Raw genomic sequence first — 21,905 nt, 5'->3', positions numbered from 1 at the left:
TTGCCTTGGACAAGCTGTGTGATACGAGCACATACTTCACTCTCTCTAAGCCTCATTTTCCTCATCTGTACGCGAGGATAACAATGAGAATTTCTCATAATTCAAAGAGATGATGTAGAGCGTAACCCATCTGGCACAAACTGTATTAACAAGAACGGCGTCAGATGCCACGTACAGTAGGTTTACACGTGTGTGAAATGCTTTTGTGTGAATAAGTAGGACGCTCACTTCACTGTGATACATGTTGATTCACTCCCCCTCCTGCAAGTCTTTGTGAACTGTTAACCTAGTATCGTCTGAAATTAACTGCACGCCTCTGTCCCCAGCCACCTTGCAGGTCCTTTTTCTGCCCCTCTCTAAGTAGGTTTCTATAACCACCATTCTAGATTAGCACTTAGGGACGTTGAGTCATCGAGCACCTAATAATTGCTATAAGTCTACTTGCAGATATGAAGGTAGCACCCACACGTGTCAACAATAACGATGATACAGGCAAGAGCAGGGGGGTATTTCAAGCATGGCAGGCATGGGGTCACCTCCCCACAGAGCTGACGCCCACACCCACGCTGGTACAATAGTAGAAACTGGTGCATTGGGACATCACCAGAAAGAGGCCCTACGGGTCACATAGGTCTTCCTAGACAACATATGGAAAACAGACTTTTGAAAAGAAACCCAGTCCTAAATCACAGAGGGAGTTTGGTGCTGTTTTCTGCCTGCACGCCTCTGATACTTTGGCCCCAAATTATCATGAACAACGGGAAAGACTTCACAGTATATAAAAACAAGAGGCTGCAAATGCAAACTTCTAATAAGAAAATGGGACTTAAAAATTGAGAGCTGACTTTGGGTCAACTCCAGCTAGAATCTCTCTCGTATGTTTCAACTCACTGTTACCCATTCTTCCAGGCAATAAAGTATCAGAGTAGATTTACTGAACCCAGTCGGTTGAGACCTGGACACCTGTTCAGGCCTAAGACTGGAAACGTTTAAGCCACAGTGATAATTTGGAAACATCTAAAGAGGAGTCAAAGATTCTGAAAACAGACACCCCCCCCCCACCTCCCGCGCCCCCCCGACCCGTGAACTTTAAGCATCAGTGTAATACTGTGTAACAGCCTCTGAAAGAAACACTACCTATTTCAACTCCTAAATTCTACAATGCTTATTCAAAATGTCTCATTATGTTATAGCTGTGCTTATCAAGGACTACGAAAGCCATTCATTCCAAAGACTGAGCTACTGTATGTCGATTATATCTCAATTTAAAGAAAAAAGACTGAGCCAAAGGTCGGGAACCATGTGATACACCTTCAAAGGTAGTTTTGCCGGAACTCCGGGAACCCGGCATATTTATTCTATCTCTATATAGCACAGTCATAAGACAGTAGAGCTGTCACCAAACTGTCACTAAAAAGCAAGCAGACTAATAGCTTTCTAAGCATTTATTTTTTTTTCCAGATCATTTCAAAGAGGAGCTGAATGTTAGCAAACTCAACTGAGTATGGATAAGAAAAAACGGGAATGGAAATTCGTACCTACCTGGGATCCTATTAAGTGTCACCCAGAAATGTTCATCAGGGGAAAAGGTATCTTTGGACCAGTGTAGCAGATCAATGGCCCTTTGGTCTTGGAAGACAAACTTGACAAACTCTCTGGTAAGGGCCACGTAGGCAGTGCCAAAGTAGATGGTCAGCTGGTGTGGAGGGGAGGTTTTCAAAATATTAGTATTTTTCACAAAAGAGCCACCTCTGCCTAAGTGCTCTCGGTGGACATATTTAGTCCGCTTTATTGCATGATTGGGAGGCAGGACCCCCGGGGTAATGTTTTTCCCTTTAAATCTTTTCAGATATTGAATGATCTCCCTGTTGGTTTTCAGGGGGAAATCTTGCCCACAGGTGTTGATGGCGTACTTCCACGGAACTTCAGAAGCTAAAAGGTCTTCCAGGCAGTTCAGGTCAGCCTGGAGCCTGGAAATTCCTGCATAGACCACAGGCTCTACTTTTGAAGCAAGAAAAGCATTCTGGAAGCAACTCAGTAGCTGCCACACAGATTTCTTAAACTGAATTGTGGCTTTCTCATCCACATGAATGCAGTAGACGTTTTGGGGCATATAGACAGCTCTGAAGAGTCTTTCGAAAGTATCGAAGTCCTTATGGATGACCATGACATATGCCAAAGGGAACACAGCTTCTTCTTTCGACAGGGGGCTCGTGATGTAGTGATTCTGGATCAGGTAGTCCTTGCAAGGGACACTTCCCACAGGTGATGTCAGTGTCTTTTCCCACAAAAAGGATGACTTATCTTCTAAGGCATAATTACAGGCATGCATCCTAAAATCCCTTTCATTGGAACTATTCAGCCTCCCGTAACTTTTTGGCTGGCTTAACTGGCTATTGTAAAGTATCACAAAAATAACCACACTGACCACCGTGAAAGCAAAAAAGCAATACCTCCAAAAGCTCATTATTTTCACTTCCCTGGGGAAGGAGTCTCTCTCCAGGGATTCAGAAACCATCGGTTCTTGAAACCACAAGTGTGAAGAGGTGGAATTGAACCTCCTTTGCCAATCTTGAATTTCAACAGTTTCTCAAGAGGGCTTCCTTTTCCCGGGTCCTTTAATCCTCATTTATTCTCTGCTTCTGGGTGGCATCCATCCTCTCTTGGTGATGGCCAGAGATGCTTCTTAACGCGCACTGGTCTTCAAGCCTCGGTGCTGAATCCCGGCTGCTAGCAGAATGCGTCTGGCTCAGCCCAGCCTCCGGGAAGCCCTTCTCATTTGCATACAAGACGCCAGTGGATCTTAGCAAGTTGCGTTCTGGTCTGGAATGACTGACGGCTCGTTTCACCCAGGCTGTTTCTCTGGCTTTATCCCACCCCCTCCATCCAATCTATTCCGATCTGATCTCCCTTCTAGTCTTAGGCTTTCCCCTTCCTTTTCGAATTAAGTGGTTCTCATTTTTCTGGTTAGCCCCGCAACCCGCTAGCAGTCCTTGGAAACTACAGCCTTTGGACTTCTGCTCCGCGGGTTTATTTCTCTTCCTGTTTCTCTGCCACTTCTTTTCCTCTCAGTGTTACCTCTACCTCCGGGCGTATACAGACACAGATAAGGAAAAATGCCCTTGCAACATGCCTAAGTAGAAGATTGTCAGAGGCGAGGGGAAAAAAAAGAAAAAAGTCTAATAGAGAGGTAGGTGTTCCCTGAATTAAATCAGACAATTTCTGATGATGTTACATAGTACATATATGTCTGTGCAGGCTATGAGTAGAGGGAAATAAGAATTACACTCTTGGGGGCATGAGATGAGGGTAGAAGGAATCTAGTGACTTTTGACATTAAAGGGTGGGTGTGGAGGCATAAATGAAATAAACACACCTTAGTTCGTCTCCCTGGGAGAAAGGTGATACTCACTGTTCCTAGAGAGCAAGAGTTGGTTCCCATTTCACACAGAGCTTCAGATAACTTGAGCTGTTGACACAGTATTATCTACCATATGTGGAGTGACTAGCCACTGGGTCTCTTTAAAAGCCAGACATCTTCAGATTAGAGGTCGTTTCATAGAACTCAAAAGATTCTCCTTTCTACCCAACCCCCTCTCCCACTTCCTTACTCTGAAGAAAGAACAAAGGCTTCCAGGGCTGCTGCAAAATTCCTGGAAGTATCGTCAGGGTAATTCAGGGGAGCCAGGAAGAGAGGCCCAGCAGTTCTGGTCACACTGCAGATGCTTTCTCTTAGGTCACCTGTGCCAGGTGCCTCCAGTGCTCAGCAAACATGGAGTGCGTTGCAGACTAATGCCCGTGGTAAGGACGCTTCTGGAGGAAAGTTACTGGCCCAACTAACGGATCAACTCTGGCAGCCACAGGAGCTAAAAGTGGCCCTGCTCCCATCCCACTCCCGCAGTCAACCCAACTCTCCTACCTGTCTGGGCCTGACGTGGCAACTGAAGCAGCTGCTTCTGTTAGGAAGACACTGGTGTGTAACGCAGCAATCTCCCTGTGTCCCTTCCCGTCCCACACCACCCCTTCATGTCCTACAGCTCTGGACTAATGACTGACAACAGTAGCATGGATGTGACTGAGAATGAAAAACGTTGCCTGCCGTATCAGTAAACAAAGGATGTTGTAGCCATCAAGCCATCACATGACAGCCGCCCCTGATGGGGAGCCCTGAGGGAGCTCAAGATGGAAACAGGATGCCTGCCACGAAGCCATCATGATGCCTGCCACTGCAGCCACCCCCAGGGGTGCACCCTGGGGAGATGAGATGAGAAAGCACAGGATACTGGCCCCAGAGAGCTGAGGTACCTATCAAAGGAATGATTTCGATGAGCCCAAACTTCTGCATCTTCTCATACATAGGAAAGTGCTACATTCAGTTACTTGAGATGCCTGGTTTTCTTTAACTAACAGTAATGTTTTGATCGTCCAACTACCTGGTCTTTGTTGCAAAAACTCCTGTGTATCCTGGTTCCTCCCTGACCTCTTCGGAGCTGTCCCAGGCTTGAAGTCCTCAGAATGTCCACCGAATAAAACATAATTCTCAATTTTTAGGTTGTGTGATTTTTTTTTTCGGTCAACATGACAGATACTGATTTGGAGATAGGCCCAAAGAGTTGGCAGGCATCTTAAAGATCACCTAACACAACTCTGTATATCACAGATGAGCAAACTAAGACCAATACAAATGATTTTTTCAAAGTCACTCAGGCAGATAGAAGCCAGAGCCTTAGTTCTGCAGCTCCCTGGTCCAGGTGGAGCCAGTCTAATTAGCTTCAAATCCCAGCTGGTCACTGACCAGCTACACGAGCAGGGTGGAGTTACTTAACCTCTCTAAGCATCAGGTTCTTTGTCTGCAAGATGGGAAATAACAGTGGTTCCTATATCACGTGGTTGTTAAGAACATTAAGTGAGATAACTCTTGTTCAGGGTTTATGTATCTGGTCGTGTATGTTCAATAAGCATTAGCGATTATTGTTGCTGTTGTTTCCCTTTCGAAAAACATCCAGCATTTCTGACCCTGTTAAGGAACTGATATTTTGATTTCTGTTCTTAGTAACGGAAAAGAAAAACATTTACATTCTTAAGGCTTTCAGATGGGTTGATTTATTGCCACTCTAAAAGAATGAAGGTTAAATTTCCCTCTTTTCCTTCCCCATCATTATCTTCTTTCACCCCCCTGGGGGGTGGGGGAATCCTAGAAATGCGGGTTCATGAAGGGAAGTACTGAATAGTCTGCTTTGATACCTTCCGTTCCCTTTGTTCTTACTAGACCCACACCCTTTTCTGCGAAGTGAATGGCAGGAATCAGCAGAACTTGGGAGGAGAGGCAGAGGGAAGTGGGCACAAAGGGCTCTCATTGCAGGTTCTGTTGGTTTTCCCCCTCCTTTTGTCTCGACCCTTGATCCTACAAGGGGGAGCTCTGATCCAATGCCAATGCAAAGCAAACTCAACAAATCTTTCAACATGATTTAGTCAAAGCAGGTTGCAAATGAGAAGGGGGTACAATGTGATTAACAGCTCAAAATAGCAGGATCCCAAACCCCTTCTCTGGTCTGTTCTGCCTTATTTACAATGATTTAGATGAACAGCCAGAGATTAGAATGCGATGCCTTTTTTAGCGGTTGGCCCAGCTGTAGGTTTGTTTGGCCTGGTATCTGTGGCAACTGAACAGGAATTTTCTTCCAGCAAATAATTGGGCAGACTAAGCTATTAACTTCCAACCAGGACAGGATTTCTGCTCTCTTCACTCTAGCTGGCTTACCATATTGAAAACGGTCGTCAAGTGGACATTTTGTATCACTCCCTGCCTCTCTCTGCCCCCAGGATAACCTTTACTGTCACAATCAAGGAGACAGCACAAGGACAGCCACTAACAACACATAATTCGCTTGGCTCAAACCTTAAAACAAAAGGCTAGGCTATGGGGGGGGCGGCTTCTGGAGAACGCGGTGGGATATTTTTTCCTTTACAGTCACTTTAGCTCTCATTAACCTCATTTGAGCTGTGCATCTGCCCCCGCTGGTGTCTCAGAGGCAAACGTGAATGACTTCTTGCAGGGGCAGGGCTACAGTCTGGGCCTGACCTGTTCCCAAGTCCTTAGAGTTCTCCTTTACCTCTGATTGCTTCTTTCGGCACAGTTACTGGCTACTGAATCAAGGCAATGTTTTTTGCCAGGCCGTCTCATCTCTCCCAAGGTTACACCATCCTGCTTCTCATCGAAGGCTTTGGTGATGTCATTCTGACAACCTCAAACACTGGCCACAAGCGAGACCCAGACAGTAAACAAGAGAACGTCTCCCAGCAACCAAAATAATGATCACACGTGGTAGGCTGCATTCACACACTCAAATGTGTACAGGTAGGTAAGCGAGAAAAGTAAGTGAAAAAAGTTGGTGAAGCTGGTGGAGGGCAACAAAAACAGGGCTAGTGAGTTCACGAGCGGCAGCAAGCACTTGGGCACGGTGTTGTGGACATTGAGGGAGGGTGCAGATGGGGGTAAAGAGCCTTCAGGTGCTTGCCCCACCTAAAGCACGCCCCTCCTTCTCAAAGTCAGCCCTGAATAACGTGGGGTCATGGGGCCAGTGCTGCCAGCTCCTCAGATATTTGGAGAGGAAGGAGAAATCTGAATTCTATTTGAAAACATTTCCAAACTCTTTAAATGTTATCAAGTAATTAACAAATTTTTAAGACACGAGTGCATGCACACATATGCACCCTGAAGACTGCACTGGCCCCCAGGATGCACTTTATCGTCTTTGGTTTAAGCATCAAAGCTCCTCTATATGAAGCTCTCTTGAGGCTTAGCTTATTCACTTTTAGTTTAGACACAATCATAACAGACTTTCTCAGATCTAAGCAGATAAGAAATCACAAATTAGAAGAGGCATATAGAACTGGTAGATTGGGCACCCTTTTGTCAGCAATAAGTGATATACTCAGAGTGAAGTAGGTTTGAGAAAAACTCCAAAAGTTTCCATTAAAAACTAAAAATAGAGCTACCAAATGATCCAGCAATCCCACTCCCAGGCATATATCCAGAAAAGATGAAAACTTGAATTTGAAAAGACATATGCACCCCAAGGTTCATAGCAGCACTATTTACAATAGCCAAGACATGGAAACAACCCAAGTACCAATCAACAGACGATTGGCTTAAGAAGATGTGGTATATATATACACACACACACACACACACACACACACACACACACACACACACACACAATAGAATATTACTTAGCCATAAAAAAGGATGGAACATTGCCATTTGCAGCAACATGAATGGACTTAGAGAATAGCATACTAAGTGAAGTAAGTCAGACAAAGACAAATATGATATCACTTATATGTGGAATCTAAAAATTACTACAAATGAATCTATATACAAAACAGAAACAGACTCATAGACATAGAAAACAAACGTATGGTTACCAAAGGGGAAAGGGGGGAGATAAATTAGGAGTATGGGATTAACAGATACAGACTACTATATATAAAATAAATAACAAGGATTTACTGTATAGCACAGGGAACTATATTCAATACCTTGTAATAACCTATAATGAAGAATAATCTAAAAATAAAATTACACACACACACACACACACACACTTAACTGAGTCACTTCGCTGTATACCTAAAACTAACATAATACTGGAAATCAACTATACTTCAATTAAAAAAAAAGAAAAGAAAAACTCCAAAAACAGTGCAAGATCATTCAATTAAAGAATGACTGGCATTTGTACAGCCCCATGACCATTTTATTACTATAGATCAATACCTCTAGTATTTAAAATTATCAAATAAGTTAATGAAAGGGCTTGAAAACTGTGAAGGCCAACCCAGTGCTTTGGGGTTGAAAACAAGCAGAGTAGGAACACTCAGTGAAATATAAATGTATTAATATATTCTTGTACATATATTTTGCATAGTTTATTTAAAAAGGAATTTCTGAAATATGTTTATTCAAATAGTTTTTTTTTAATTAACCATTTTGTGCACAAAAGGGCAGCCTTTAAATTATCTAGGAAACTCACAATTCTGACAAAACTTTTTCTGAAAAAAATGTTAGGCAAATATGTCTACCACATGCTTCTATATCAGACGTCAGTGCTTTTTCTGTAAAGGGCCAGGTAGTAAATATTTTAGGCTTGAGAGCCCTTTGGTTTCTGAGGCAACCACTCAACTCTATGACTGTGTTCTGAAAATTCTGAAAGTAGCCGTAACCGTATGAGGTTGTGTCCTGCTAAAACTTTATTCATGGACACTGATATCTCAATTTCTTATTTTCATGTCATAAAATAATTTTTTTCTTTTACAACCATTTAAAAATGTAAAATCATTCTTAGCTTGTGGCCAATACAAAAATAGGCCAGATTTAGCCCCCAGGCTGTATGTCACTGGCTGATTTCTTTTCTAGATAATAATCAAGTTTCTCCAGGCCTAAATTTTGTAATATCAGAGTCTTTGCACTTTCCAGAGGAAGAAATGTGTAATGAGGGAAAATGGTAATGTTGGTCATCCTTGTACCTGCTGCATGAATCCCTTTGCATACCCTGTTGGGGTTATAGTGCAGAGCACTGGGCTATATGCCTCAGCTTCCCTTCTTCTGTAAAACAAATATATTAGGAACACTGATTTCATAGCGTTCCAAAGAGATTTAAATAGATTAGTACATAAAAAGAGCTTAGAGCAATGCCTTGCACAGAAGGCGTACTCAACAAAACTTACAGAATCTCTCTCTGTTGCCAGACTTGGTTCATATAGAAACTGAAGCACCCACCCACCTTCCTAGGTACCTTTAGTGGTCATTCTTTACCTAAAAGACCCCAAAGTACAGATGGGAGCCATCAAGGCAGCTCCAGCCCCTTCAGCCCTCTCCCTACACCCCAGAGTAAGGGAACTGCCCTGCATTCCCAGCTGCAGTCTCTTGAACCTGTTCTCCAGAGACCCAGTGAGCTGGTGCACCCTGCAAAAAGGTTGTGATAGAGCATGCTGGCGAAGACCAAGGCTTTGGAACAGGGTTTAAATTGGGCTCTGCTGTTTACTATGTGACCTTAAGAAAGTTTCTTGGGATCATTGTGTCTTAGTGTCCCAATTTTTTAAAAAGCATCATAGAAAGTCTATGAAAGTAAATCTGGCTAAGAAGCCTTCTGTATTTTACTATATACTATTCCGCATACCGTCACCCCAGCTTAGCCTCATTCTTCCAAGATCACACTGCTTTTTCCTACGTCCCTAGCAGCCTCCTTTGGGTAGCAAATTTCTTTCCCTCTTGTGGTTAATGGCCCAGATTTAATTCCAGTTTTCCAAGCAAAAGCAAAAACAAAAGCAAAAAAACAAACACACACTAATTTTACCTTTGGCTATATTTTGTTAAATCTCAAGGGACAGAATTGGTGACTCTTTGTCTTTCTATACAACTTTTCCGTTTCCAAATGTGTGCTCTGAGAAAAAAAATGGCAAATTCTTAAGGAGAAGACCTTGCATGTCCCACATATTTCCAAATCTGGGATATTCTTCTGGTACCCTTCTCATACAAAGTACTGCCAAACTCCTCCACCCCCATAGTTTTGAAAGTTGAAGTTGCAAGGACATATTTCTTCTAAGAGACAATATTTTATCATTCAGCTGCTACCAGAGATCTGTATTTTGAAGATACTCAAAGAAAACAAAAGTCTTAAAATAGAGATAGGCAGTGGCTTCCTCCAACAAATAATTTTAATAGCCCTATTAAATTCTTGACTCGTTTTCAGTTTATTCAATCCACTATCATACTAGCTTCTTTCCCCATAGGACCTGTCATTTACTTGAGTTTAGACAGTTTGTTAGGGCAGAGTGCTTAGATAAATCCCCAAAAGCAGATGTGTCTTCTGCTTTCCCATAAATTAAACCTGGAAAAAATTTGCCTCCAAGATATGTTCTGTGTTTGTACTGAATTGAAGAAAATCTTTGCATTTGATTCTCCCACTGGTTCAAGTGGTTTTAGATTCAAATTTTATATTTACCAATCCATCCCTTTAAATGACATCCTTAAACTTGATCCTTTCCCTTCAAAAACAATGGGAAAATTGTTATAAATAGGGTAGGCTCAGGCCCGGTCTGCTTTGGTTAGGGCTCTCAGGTCTGATAGTGTAGTTTTGATTACTACCCCTCAGTGTGTCTTAAATGTGTTGTAACCTACAGAACGGAGTAGTTTCAGTTATCTCTCTCTTTTTTTTTTTTCTTCTTCCAGTAAATGTTCAGTGCTGTTCTGTGGAACATAAATACCTAGGGCACTAATTCTCAGTCCTGAGAGGCCTTGGGCGTTGGAAAGATGAGCAGGAATGTGTAAGGGCAGTACTTAGGGTGACCAACTGTCCAGTTCACCCGGGACTGAGGGATTTCCCGGGACATGGGATTTTTTTAGTGCTAAAACTGAAAAAGTCCTGGGCAAACCAGGATGGGTTGGTTATCCTAGATACCATCGGTCCTAAGCCGTCACTGCTGAAAGATATACCAACTAGAGGATGTTCAATAACTGATCAGTATCGAAGGAGAGGAAATGCTGAAACCATTGATCGCAGGTCATAAAAATTCTGCAAATTGTAGTGCAAAGAAACTCTACATGAGCCTTCCGAACAGATCCCTGAACCACTGAGGCATGAGGACGAAATGATGTACGTTTGTGGGGTAACTTTATGGTGAACCTAAAAGAATACACTTAAACCATTCTAACTACACAGATGTTCCCCAGTGGTTATAAGAATGTGTTAGCAGCAACCTATACAATGAAGGGAGAACCTAAAAGGAAAATAACTGTTATTATAGTGTTAACTATATCTAAAATCCCCTCCTCCCTCCACCCCACATACGACTTGGCACATCTTTCTGTAAAGAAGGAATTAATAGAAAAATATGTGGTCTTATTAACGGAAATGCTTTTATTAAAATTTATAATAAATGGGCAATGAAGCCAGCAAATGTTAACTCATCTTACGGAACAGTGTAGTCAGCTAGCCATTTGATCTCTCTGACTCTCAATTTCCATATTTGTACAACTTTAGGAACTAAAGATGTTCCCTAAGGCTCCTTTCAGCTCTAAATGTTGTGATATTTCTAGATTCTGCACAGAATAAAGAGGAGGCTATTTTTACAGGAAAACTGCTTTAGGGAGTTTTGCTTAGATTAAGTGCAGGAGAAAGTTGAAAATGTGATAGCACATCTGACCAGAGAGAAACCAAGAAGGCTTTCTTGGAAGTGGGGTGGCGAGAAGTTAGTCTAGACAGACCAAAGTCCAGAGGGAGGAGAAACCCTATGGGGAAGTGCTCAGCCTCTCCAGGAGACCCCCCGACACCTAGCCGGGACTTCAGGGTCTGGGGTGGGCAGTTTTCATAAGGGACATGGGAGGGCATTTGGAGTCCTAGGCAGGAGGGCCTTTTTTTCTGTAGAACCCCAAGGAGCTCAAAGAAGTAGCTCCAACTTGAACTGAGGGCAGAATTACAGATTTTCGATGAAGGAGGAATTATGTGAGGACTGGGGCTAGGGAAGGGGGTGCCTAATGAGGAAATACCTGGAAGAGGGGGCTGATCACGGCAGGAAGCTAACTCCTTTAGGATGAGCTTAGCATCTTCAGCTTGCTTAGGCAAGACTGCAGTTTTATCCTCTGATATTTTCACAGTTAAGTTCTGATCTTTTAAATCTGGTTGAAGAGAAAGATTATGGGGGAATGAATATCATGGAAATAAGTACAGAGCTCGAGAGTAAAGGCTTTGAAAGAACAACCTCCAATCATCCATTCTCTGAAAACATGGCATTGAAGTGGATACAAAGTAAATATATTTGGAAAGAAAGGACAGTCTCTTCAATAAATGGTGCTGGGAAAACTGGACAGCTGCATGCAAAAGAATGAAACTGGACCCCTATCTTACACCATATACAAAAAATAACTTAAAAAGGATTAAAGACTTGAATGTGAGACTTTTTTTTTTTTCCTGGCTGTGCCGTGTGGTTTGTGGGATCTTAGTTCCCTGACCAGGGACTGAACCCGGGCCCTCGGCAGTGAAAGCGTGGAGTCCTAACCACTGGACGGCCAGGGAATTCCCGAACGTGAGACGTGAAACCACAGAACTCCTAGAAAGAAACGTAGGGGGATAAGCTCCTTGACATTGGTCTTGGTGATGACTTTTCGGATCTGACACCAAAAGCACAAGCAACAAAAACAAAAATAGGGTTTCCCTGGTGGTGCAGTGGTTGAGAATCCGCCTGCCAATGCAGAGAAAATGGGTTCAAGCCCCGGTCCAGGAAGAGCCCACATGCCGCGGAGCAACTAAGCCTATGCGCCACAACTACCAAGCCTGCGCTCTAGTGCCCGCAAGCCACAACTACTGGAGGCCACACGCCTAGACCCTGTGCTCTGCAACAAGAGAAGCCACTGCAATGAGAAGGCCGCGCACAGCAACCAAGAGTAACCCCCGCTCGCCGCAACTAGAGAAAGCCCGTGCGCAGCAATGAAGACCCAACGCAGCCAATAAATAAATAAATTTTAAAAATTAAAAAACAAAAAAGCAAAACCAAGTGGGACTACATTGAACTAAAAACCTTCTGCACAGGGCTTCCCTGGTGGCGCAGTGGTTGAGTGTCCGCCTGCCAATGCAGGGGACACGGGTTCGTGCCCCGGTCTGGGAAGATCCCACATGCCGCGGAGCGGCTGGGCCCGTGAGCCATGGCGGCTGAGCCTGCGCGTCCGGAGCCTGTGCTCCGCAATGGGAGAGGCCACAGCAGTGAGAGGCCCGCGTACCGCAAAAAAAAAAAAAAAAAAAAAAAAAAAAAGACAAGAAATAACAAGTGTCAGTGAGGGTGTGGAGAAAAGGGAACCCTTGTGCACTGTTACTGGGAATGTAAATTGGTGAAGCCACCGTGGAGGTTCCTCAAAAAATTAAAAGCAGAACTACCATATGATCCATCAATTCCACTTCTGGGAATTTATCTGAAGGAATTGAAAACACACACACAAACACACACACACATATACATTCAGCCATAAAAAAGAGGGAAATCTTGCCATTTATGACCTCAAGGGCATTAAGTGAAATAAGTCAGACAGAGAAAGATAAATATGGTATGATCTCACTCACATGTGAATCTAAAACAACAAAAAAACCCCATAGATGCAGAGAACAGATTGGTGGTTGCCAGAGGTGGAGGTGGGTTAGGCAAAACGGAGGAAGGGGGTCAAAAGGTACAGACCTCCAGTTATGAAATAACTAAGTCATAGGGATGCAACGTGCAGCATGGTGACTGCAGTTAATAATACATTACTCTATCTTTTAAAGTTGCTAAGAGAGTAGATCTTAACAGGTCTCATCACAAGGAAAAGAAAATTGCAACCGTGCGTGGCAATGGATGCCAGCTAGACCTACTGTGGTAACCATTTCTTAGGATATACAAACATTAACTCATTGTGTTGTACACCTGAAACTGATATACTATTTTGTCTTAATTATATCTCAATTTTCAAAAAAGGTAAACATACTTGGGAAAAAACTTTTTCTACTCATGGCTTTGTCCAAAAGCATGTCAAGAAAGAATGTCACGTACTATTCAGATCAGAGAATGAAAGACAGGCGTTGAGAAACCACATTAAGAACTGGTTAGTTAGGTCAAGAAAATTGTCGGGACTTCCTTGGTGGCGCAGTGGTTAAGAATCCTCCTGCCAATGCAGGGGACGTGGGTTCGAGCCCTGGCCGGGAAGATCCCACATGCCGCGGAGCAACTAAGCCCGTGCACTGCAACTACTGCACCTGCTCTCTAGAGCCTGTGAGCCACAACTACTGAGCCCGCGTGCCACAACTACTGAGCCCGCGAGCCAAAGCTACTGATCCTGCAAGCCACAACTTATGAGCCCGCGAGCCAAATCTACTGATCCTGCAAGCCACAACTACTGAGCCCGTGTGCCACAACTACTGAAGCCCATGCGCCTAGAGCCCGTGCTCCGCAACAAGAGAAGCCACCGCAATGAGGAGCCCTCGCACTGCAACGAAGAGCAGCCCCTGCTCGTGGCAACTAGAGAAAGCCCACACGCAGCAATGATGACCCAACGCAGCCAAAAAATAAAAAAAAGAAAATTTAATTTTCTTTTCCTCTATTAGGAACTGTCAGTGTTAATATGGGCTGCAGCATGTAATTTCTGAATTGGGCTCATCACACTGTATTGTATTTTTATGATCTACATGAAAAGAATCTGAATGGAAGTAAAACCTACCTGCAAAAACTGCATGGCCTTTGGTCTGCATTAAATGGTATAATCCATGTTCATGTAAAAAAATGGCTCTCAGAATGTTTGCTTTCTTTACCTTAAGTTCATGCCACATTGCTTTCATATCATTCTTGATCTAAATAAAGTCAAGCAATCAGTAATGATGTAATGATGAAAATACAAGTAATGAATATGAAAAAAAGAGAAAAGTAACTGATATAACTGCTACTTAGTGGGTTCCCTTTTTTTTCTTTTTTTTTTTTTTGGCCGCACAGCGCAGGAAATTCCCTATAATGGTTGCTTTGGATGTAGCTTTCTAAGACTGCAAATTGCCCACTCCAAGACCCAGGAAAAAAATCACTAAAACTCTTAGCAGGGTCATTTGCTTCATCAAATGATGGGTTACTGCCATCAGAGCAGCAGCCCTGTAAAAACCCAGATCTGGTCTTTAAAATAGGGTCCTCTGATGTTAGGCTGTTATTTTTACTTCTTTGGTGCAGTTAGGTGCCCACCGGTTAAGCTCACAGACGCTGGGCCTTGGCTTGAGCTGGTGCTGCCCCCAGGATGAACTTGGCATTGAGAAGCATTCCCAAGATGAGCAAGATGCTTTGGAAAAACAGAAGAGAGAGAACAGTGCCACTGCTGTTGACTAGGGGCAGAAAGGACTTCAGGAAAATTCCCAGAAAAACTGAACATGCTGGAAGATGCTGTCTGAAGCTGACCTACTAAGATTTGGCAAAGGAATCTAAGCTGTGTGTGTGTGTGTGTGTGTGTGTGTGTGTGTGTGTGTGTGTGTGTGTGGTGGTGAAGGGGGCAGTGGAGGGGGTGATTTGCAGCTGACTTGGCAGCCGTGCTGAGGGGCATATTAAATGTTATTTCAGTTATTTCCAGTTCAATAAATATTTATTCTTATCCCACTGGATGTGCCCTATGTTGAGCTGCCAAAAATGTAAAAGACGCTGAAGAGATAATAGTTGTCAGGGTAATATGATATCCACATTCATAATTACAGTTCAAAGAAGATTACAGAATGGCATAAAAGAGTTACAACTGGGACTTCCCTGGAGGTCCAGCCAAAAAAAAAAGGAGTTACAACAAAGGTTTACAAAATGTACAATAGAGGGAAAAAAAAAAATCAGGGAACACTCCCTAAATGACAAGGCATTGAAATGTACAACAGAGGGAAAAAAAAAAATCAGGGAACACTCCCTAAATGACAAGGCATTGAAATGTACAATAGAGGGAAAAAAAAAAATCACGAAACACTCCCTAAATGACAAGGCATTGAATGGAGACCTATTCAGGCCATTATTTAAATAGGAGAAATAGAAGAGAATGACCCAAGGAAGGAGACTGAGAAGAAAAATGTACCAAAGGCAGGAATACAAGGCGTGGTTTTTCTGGAGTGTTCCTTTCAGGGAAGGCAGCCATGGGAATTGATTAATCAGTGATATTGATGTGATTTTCAACAGGGATATGCAACCATCCAACGTGCCACATTGAGATGTTTGTATTGAATAATTCAATAAGCTATTGAAAAATGTCACTGAAGCTTTTGGAATTGAGAAGTTATTCTTAGAAGAAAAATATGTCCAGGGTTAGAATGTTTTGAAGAGGGCGACTTGGGCCAGAGAGACCACATGGATGGGTCTAACAATCTACTTGAGAGATGGGCAGGATGGGCTGGAGTTAGAGCAGTAATGACCGGAACCGATCGGTGATACTCCCTGGAAACCTATCACACACACAATGTACAGAATGTGCTGATCAGGTGTTGGGGGTTGGAAGAGGAGACGTCGGCTGACATGGAGGACAGCAGTGCCTGTCCCAGAGGTTCTGGAGAAGGGGGTTTCTGGTGAGTAGGGCAATGGAAGTGGGGGCACCTGAGCAGGTGCCAGTGGGGCCCTCAGGAAGAGATGCCCAGAGGCCTGGGAGGAACGCAGAGAAGGCCTGGGAGCACAATGCAGGGTCACGATTCATCAGGACAGGAATGGTGATGAGCCTGGAGGCCAGTGAGATCACCAAGGGAGAGAGAACAGCAAGGGCCAAAAAGCAAACTGGGGAAAAGACTCACAGGGGTTGTTTACTGAAAACTTCACTCTCCCTAGTTCTGCATTTCACTGACAATAGTGGCTCTAAAATCAGCTGTTACCCAAGTCTCAATTCAGTAGTTGGTAACCAAGAAATAAGAAGAACAGAATCCATTTCAATATAAGTTTCCAAAGAGGGATTATAAAAGCATTGCCCTTTAACACTTTTGGCAACACATGATAGCTTTTTCTTAATGTTGAAGTTATTGCTCAAAGTTCTGTGACTTTGAGTCACATACAAAAGTATTGTCCAAAGGCTGCTGGCTTCAGATAATCGTCTCTTCGTGGCACTTTTACCCTATCTGCCTTTTCTGAGTACAAACAACTTTTAGAAAAGAGTGATTCTAGGGACTCCCCTGTTGGCACAGGTTAAGAATCTGCCTGCCAATGCAGGGGACACGGGTTCGAGCCCTTGTTCAGGAAGATCCTACATGCTGCGGAGCAACTAAGCCCGTGCACCACAACTACTGAGCCTGCGCTCTAGAGCCCGTGCTCCACAACAAGAGAAGCCACCGCAATGAGAAGCCTGTGCACTGCAACGAAGAGTAGCCCCCATTCACCTCAACTAGAGAAAGCCCATGTTAAGCAACGAAGGCCCAACACAGCCAAAAATAAATAAATAAATTTATTTTTTTAAAAAAAGAGCGATTCTATACACTGAATTGAGGATGGGGGCAGAACACTAGATTAGAAATAGGATGATCTGAATTTGTGCCCATACTTTGCCAATTACTAGCCAATCAATAAACCCAATAAACATTTAGAGAAGGTATATATCCTACTGGGAGATTAGGTTACAAAGCCAGTATGTACAGGGAAGACAGCATACAGTCAAAATTCCTCTGGAGAAATCCTTTGGGAATATGTCGTGTTAAGATGACACAGAGTCTCTCCCTAATTCCAATGCTGACAATTTTCCTTTTAATCTTGGCCCAGATGGTGGTTTCTTCTTACGAGCACCAGATGAAGTGAATTTGAGCTGAGGGACCATGTCATGAGATGCACACTGTATCTTTAAGATTCGTGAGCATGGGAACCAAGACCCATCATGGGAATGCAGAATCCGCCTCATGCTTACTGTGGACCCCAGACTCATTGGGTGGAACGGAGGGTGGTGGAGGGATGGCCGTTTAGACTTACATGCAGTGTGAGTGTGCACGTGTGTACGTGTGTGTGTATGTGAGAGAGAGAGAGAGAGAAAACAGTTGCGTTTGTGCAAGTGGAATGACACCAAGGAGCCAGGGCTCCATTGCTCGTGTGCCAGGCGTTGTGCTAGGAATGAGGAAGAAGAAATTAGCAGGTGCTGCTGCCATCCCTGCAGGTCAGTCTAGAAGGTCACTAGGAGCACAAACACAGCATTGCAGACTAACTGGAGTACAGTGTGATACAGGGGGATGGAGTCCACAGGAGCAAGAATGAGGAAAGGCTCTTTAGAGAATATGACTCTAAGCCGAATCTTCAAAGAAATGCACGTGCCAGTCAGAGGAGGGAGAGGGAGGAAGAGCGTTCTAGAGCATTCTGGAGGGGAGCTGGCATGAGTCGAGGCTGAAAGTGGCACATTTGAGACCCACGAGTTGTCCGGTACAGCTGGTGTGCGGTATGGGATGGGGGCGGAGCACAGGGCGAGAAGGTGCTGCAGAGGTCAAGGGGCCACACTGCAGTGAGCTCCCTTCCAGCAAAGGGGCTCGGACGTGAGGCTGTCTGTGACGGGATGCGCAGGAGGTTTCTAAGAAGGAAAGAGACGTGATCATGAGACCGACGCGCATTTTTATCGAGCTCATTCTGTCACTGGGGAGGATGGACTAAAGCAGGCTGAGAATGGAGTCAGGGAAAGTGGTTAGAAAGAAATCAGGCTACTGTAGGAGAGAGAGGAAGAGAGAGAGGGATGGCGGCACCAGCCATGGAAAGGAGGCCAAAAGCCAGATCCCATTCACTAACCGTTTACCCGGTACCTGGCAGGAGCTGAGCCCTTGCACACATCCCCTTGCGTCTTCGGCCCACAACCCTATGAACCGGGTGCCGCCAGGTCAAGGCATCCCCGCGACCGTCACACGAGGGCCTCACCCACGTCACGCCAGGTCCAGCCCTCACCCCCGCCCCCTTGGCTGCTTTTCTGGCTCCTGAACACATGGAGCCCTTGCTCACCTCAGGGCCTTTGCAACCTCTCATCCCTCTGCCTGGGACCTCCTTCTTGTTCCGATGGCTTGTTCTCATTTTGGAGGTGCGGTTCATGTGCTACTTTCACTAAGAAGTAGGTCCCTTCCTGCGTCAGCCTGCTGGTCTCCTTCATAGCACTTAGAATCTCTAATTATCTTATCTGTCTACTTTTTACTGCCTGTCTCCTCCTTCTAGAATACTCCATGAGAGTAGGGGCCTTATTTGTCTTATTCACTATTATATACTTATTCACTATTATTTCTCAGTACCCAGCACAGTATCTAAGGGCTCAATAAATATTTACTGGGGGAGGGGGAGGGATAAATTAGGAGTTTGAGATTAACATAGACACACGACTATATATAAAATAGATAACCAACAAGGACCTACTGTATAGCCCAGGGAACTATACTCAATATTTTGTAATAACATATAAGGGAAAATAATCTGAAAAAGAATATAGAGATATATATTCACATATATATACATATGTATATATATATGAATCATTGTAAATCAACTATATTTCAATAAAAAATAAAATAAATTTATTGAATGAATATCCATTTTACAGATGAAGAAAATAATAACAGTAAGAACAATAAAAACTAACACTCAAAATATGGGCTGGGCATGGGTCAAACTCATCTAAACCTCACAGATTTGATGTAAATATCATTATTTCTCCCATTTTATAGATGAAGAAACGGAGGCTCCCACATTTAGGTAACTTGTCCACAGTCACAAAGCTTACAAATGGCAGAGCAGAGATTCAAATTCAGACAGTCTGGCTCCAGGTTCGAGCTTTCAACATCTACGCTACACTGCTACTCTAAGACTGGGCTTTCCAGTCGTCGGGTCACAAGGCTGGCGATGGAGGAGCTAGGATTCCAACCTGGTCCTCTCGACTCTGGAAACCAAGCTCCAGGGCTGGAGGGATGGGGGTGGTGAGAACTGAGGAGAGAGAAGCCGGCCGGCAGGTCTAAGCTAACAGAGGGCGGTGTTGATTGAGGGGCACACAAAGGCGAGCCTGGGTTGAGTTCTGAGCGTGTAGAATCCCAGGTGCCCGCTGCACTCTCTCCTTTACTGTGCTTCCGGCTTTGGGAGCAGGACACGTCACTCAGCCCCTCTGATCCCATCCTCACACTTGTAAAATGTGAATTTAGATACCGACTCAACAGGATTCTTGCAACGATTAAACTGAGATAACGCAGACCCATGGGCAGATGTTCGTAAACATTACTCTCCTGATCTTTTCTGTACCTTCGGCTCGCACGGAAAAGCCAATGTTTTCAGGAAAATGGGCTAAGTATCCAGATGACATAAGGAACAAGAGAGAAAATTCCTGGGTGGGTCCAATTATATAATCATTCCCCAAGCTTAATGAGACTTAGAATTAGCTAAGTTTCATCTTCTGAACACTTGCTGTTATTGCAATAATCAAATGAAGAATTCATAAAACTAGGTTCAATTTAATCTAAGCTTACCACATAAATCTCACCTCTGCTTCCCCCTATTTCCCCCTAGATGTTTATTTTCATTCTTTTTTTTTTCTTTCTTTCTTTTTTGGCTGTGCTGCACAGCTTGTGGGATCTCAGTTCTCTGAACAGGGATCGAACCTGGGCCCCGGCAGTGAAAGTGCTGAGTCCTAACCACTGGATGGCCAGGGAATTCCCTCTTTTCATTCTTATTTCTTGCTAGGTATATGCAATATTTGTCTTTGGACAAGCCACTTATTTTAATCTTAAATTTCTCATCTGCAAAATGGGAACAACAGTCCTCCCCTTAATAGAATTCTTGTAAGAATTAAAGGAGATAATGTGTTAGAAATTCCTTTGCAAACTAAGTACTATCCAAATATAATAATTTTTTTTTTTTTTTTTTTTTTTTTTTTTTTTTTTTTTTGCTGTACGCGGGCCTCTCACTGTTGTGGCCTCTCCCGTTGCGGAGCACAGGCTCCGGACGCGCAGGCTCAGCGGCCATGGCTCACGGGCCTAGCCGCTCCATGGCATGTGGGATCTTCCCGGACCGGGGCACGAACTCGCGTCCCCTGCATCGGCAGGCGGACTCTCAACCGCTGCGCCACCAGGGAAGTCCAAATATAATAATTATTATTAAAAAGAAATATAAAGGTACATTTGTAATAAAATTATCACATTTATATTAATAATTATTTATTGATATACTTATTATTTATATATATAAATAAAATATAATTTTATTTAAAATGTTTTTATGACAGACTTCCCCGGTGGTGCAGTGGTTAAGAGTCCGCCTGCTAATGCAGGGGACACGGGTTTGATCCCTGGTCCAGGAAGATCCCACATGCCGCGGAGCAACTAAGCCCGTGTGCCACAACTACTGAGCCGTGCACTACAACTACTGAAGCCCGCGCACCTAGAGCCCATGCTCTGCTACAAGAGAAGCCACTGCAATGAGAGGCCTGTGCACCACCACAAAGAGTAGCCCCCACTCGCCGCAACTAGAGAAAGCCCGCGTGCAGCAACGAAGACCCAACACAGCCAAAAATAAATAAATTTATTTTAAAGAATAAATAAATTAATTTAAAAAAATAAATAAAATGTTTTTATGAGGGAAGAGAAGTATGCTTATTGAGATCATGCCTTTTCCACAATGGTAATTTAATTAGTCTTCTCCAAGTTATAATTGCCCAAGTGCTGAAAACTGTATACCTCATTACATCTTGTCCTTCTAATCGAGGTGGAGATGCTCACTGAAACCCCCCTGCCTGCAGGACCCGGAACCACCTTGCAGTGGGCGTGTGCTTTTGTCTGGCAGGCATCACGGGCGAAGAACCATCCTTCACCATAGCCTGCCCTGAACTTTTAGCTCGAGGGTGAAAAAGTGACCCAAGAGAAGCTGGTCAGCATTCTTCCTGCCCCTGGTTCGTTTAGGGATAGGGATTTGGACCGAGCAGGACCAATCTGACGACTTCCCTGAGCTGTTGCTGGAACTATGAGGAAAGAAAAGCTTTCTTTTCTCTCGGGAGTGCCGGCTGTGAGAAGCAAGCAGCTGGAGCTGCTTCTGAGCCTCTCTGACACCATGTGGGGAGGAGCAAACTGAATAAAGTCAACCCAGTGACAGGCAGGCAGACAGACAGATAGAGTGACCAGTTCAGACCAAACTGGGACTTCCCTGGCTTCAGCATGGAAGGTCCCATGCCCAAGACGCCCCTCAGACCTGGGCACACAGGGACGGTTGGTCACTTCACAGAGACAAAGAGTCCCGCATATACCGTTCCAAGCCTTGATCTAGCTTTACTCGGAGGCCCTCCTCGGGCACCTCAATTCTATGACTCAGTAAGTTCTGGGGTCTGTTTAAGCAACTTTGAGTTGTGTTTCTGTCACATGCAACTCAGAGAGTCATAACACATGCCCAAAGAATGTCCACATATAAGG

General features: G+C 43.9%; 1 protein-coding gene across 21 annotated transcripts in view; it reads right to left on the bottom strand.

Moving 5' to 3' along the window:
• The window catches only part of GCNT2 (glucosaminyl (N-acetyl) transferase 2 (I blood group)), a 148,112-nt gene that overhangs the window by 52,909 nt on the left and 73,298 nt on the right, over window positions 1-21,905 (bottom strand). Inside the window, exon 1 of one of the 21 annotated variants that reach the window (XM_019945040.3) lies at window positions 1,543-17,831. The exons of 19 other annotated variants lie outside the window; for them this stretch is intronic. In XM_019945040.3, the coding sequence (XP_019800599.1) occupies window positions 1,543-2,518 (976 nt within the window). In that variant the 5' untranslated portion in view covers window positions 2,519-17,831. Of the gene's footprint in view, window positions 1-1,542; window positions 18,056-21,905 lie in introns of those variants that run through there. One more of the 21 variants, XM_019945044.3, reaches the window with a different exon arrangement.

Source organism: Tursiops truncatus, chromosome 10, assembly GCF_011762595.2.
Source record: "Tursiops truncatus isolate mTurTru1 chromosome 10, mTurTru1.mat.Y, whole genome shotgun sequence".
Lineage (NCBI taxonomy): Eukaryota > Metazoa > Chordata > Mammalia > Artiodactyla > Delphinidae > Tursiops > Tursiops truncatus.
Note: the sequence above shows the minus strand (reverse complement) of the source record. Positions and strands in the feature narration are given on the sequence as shown.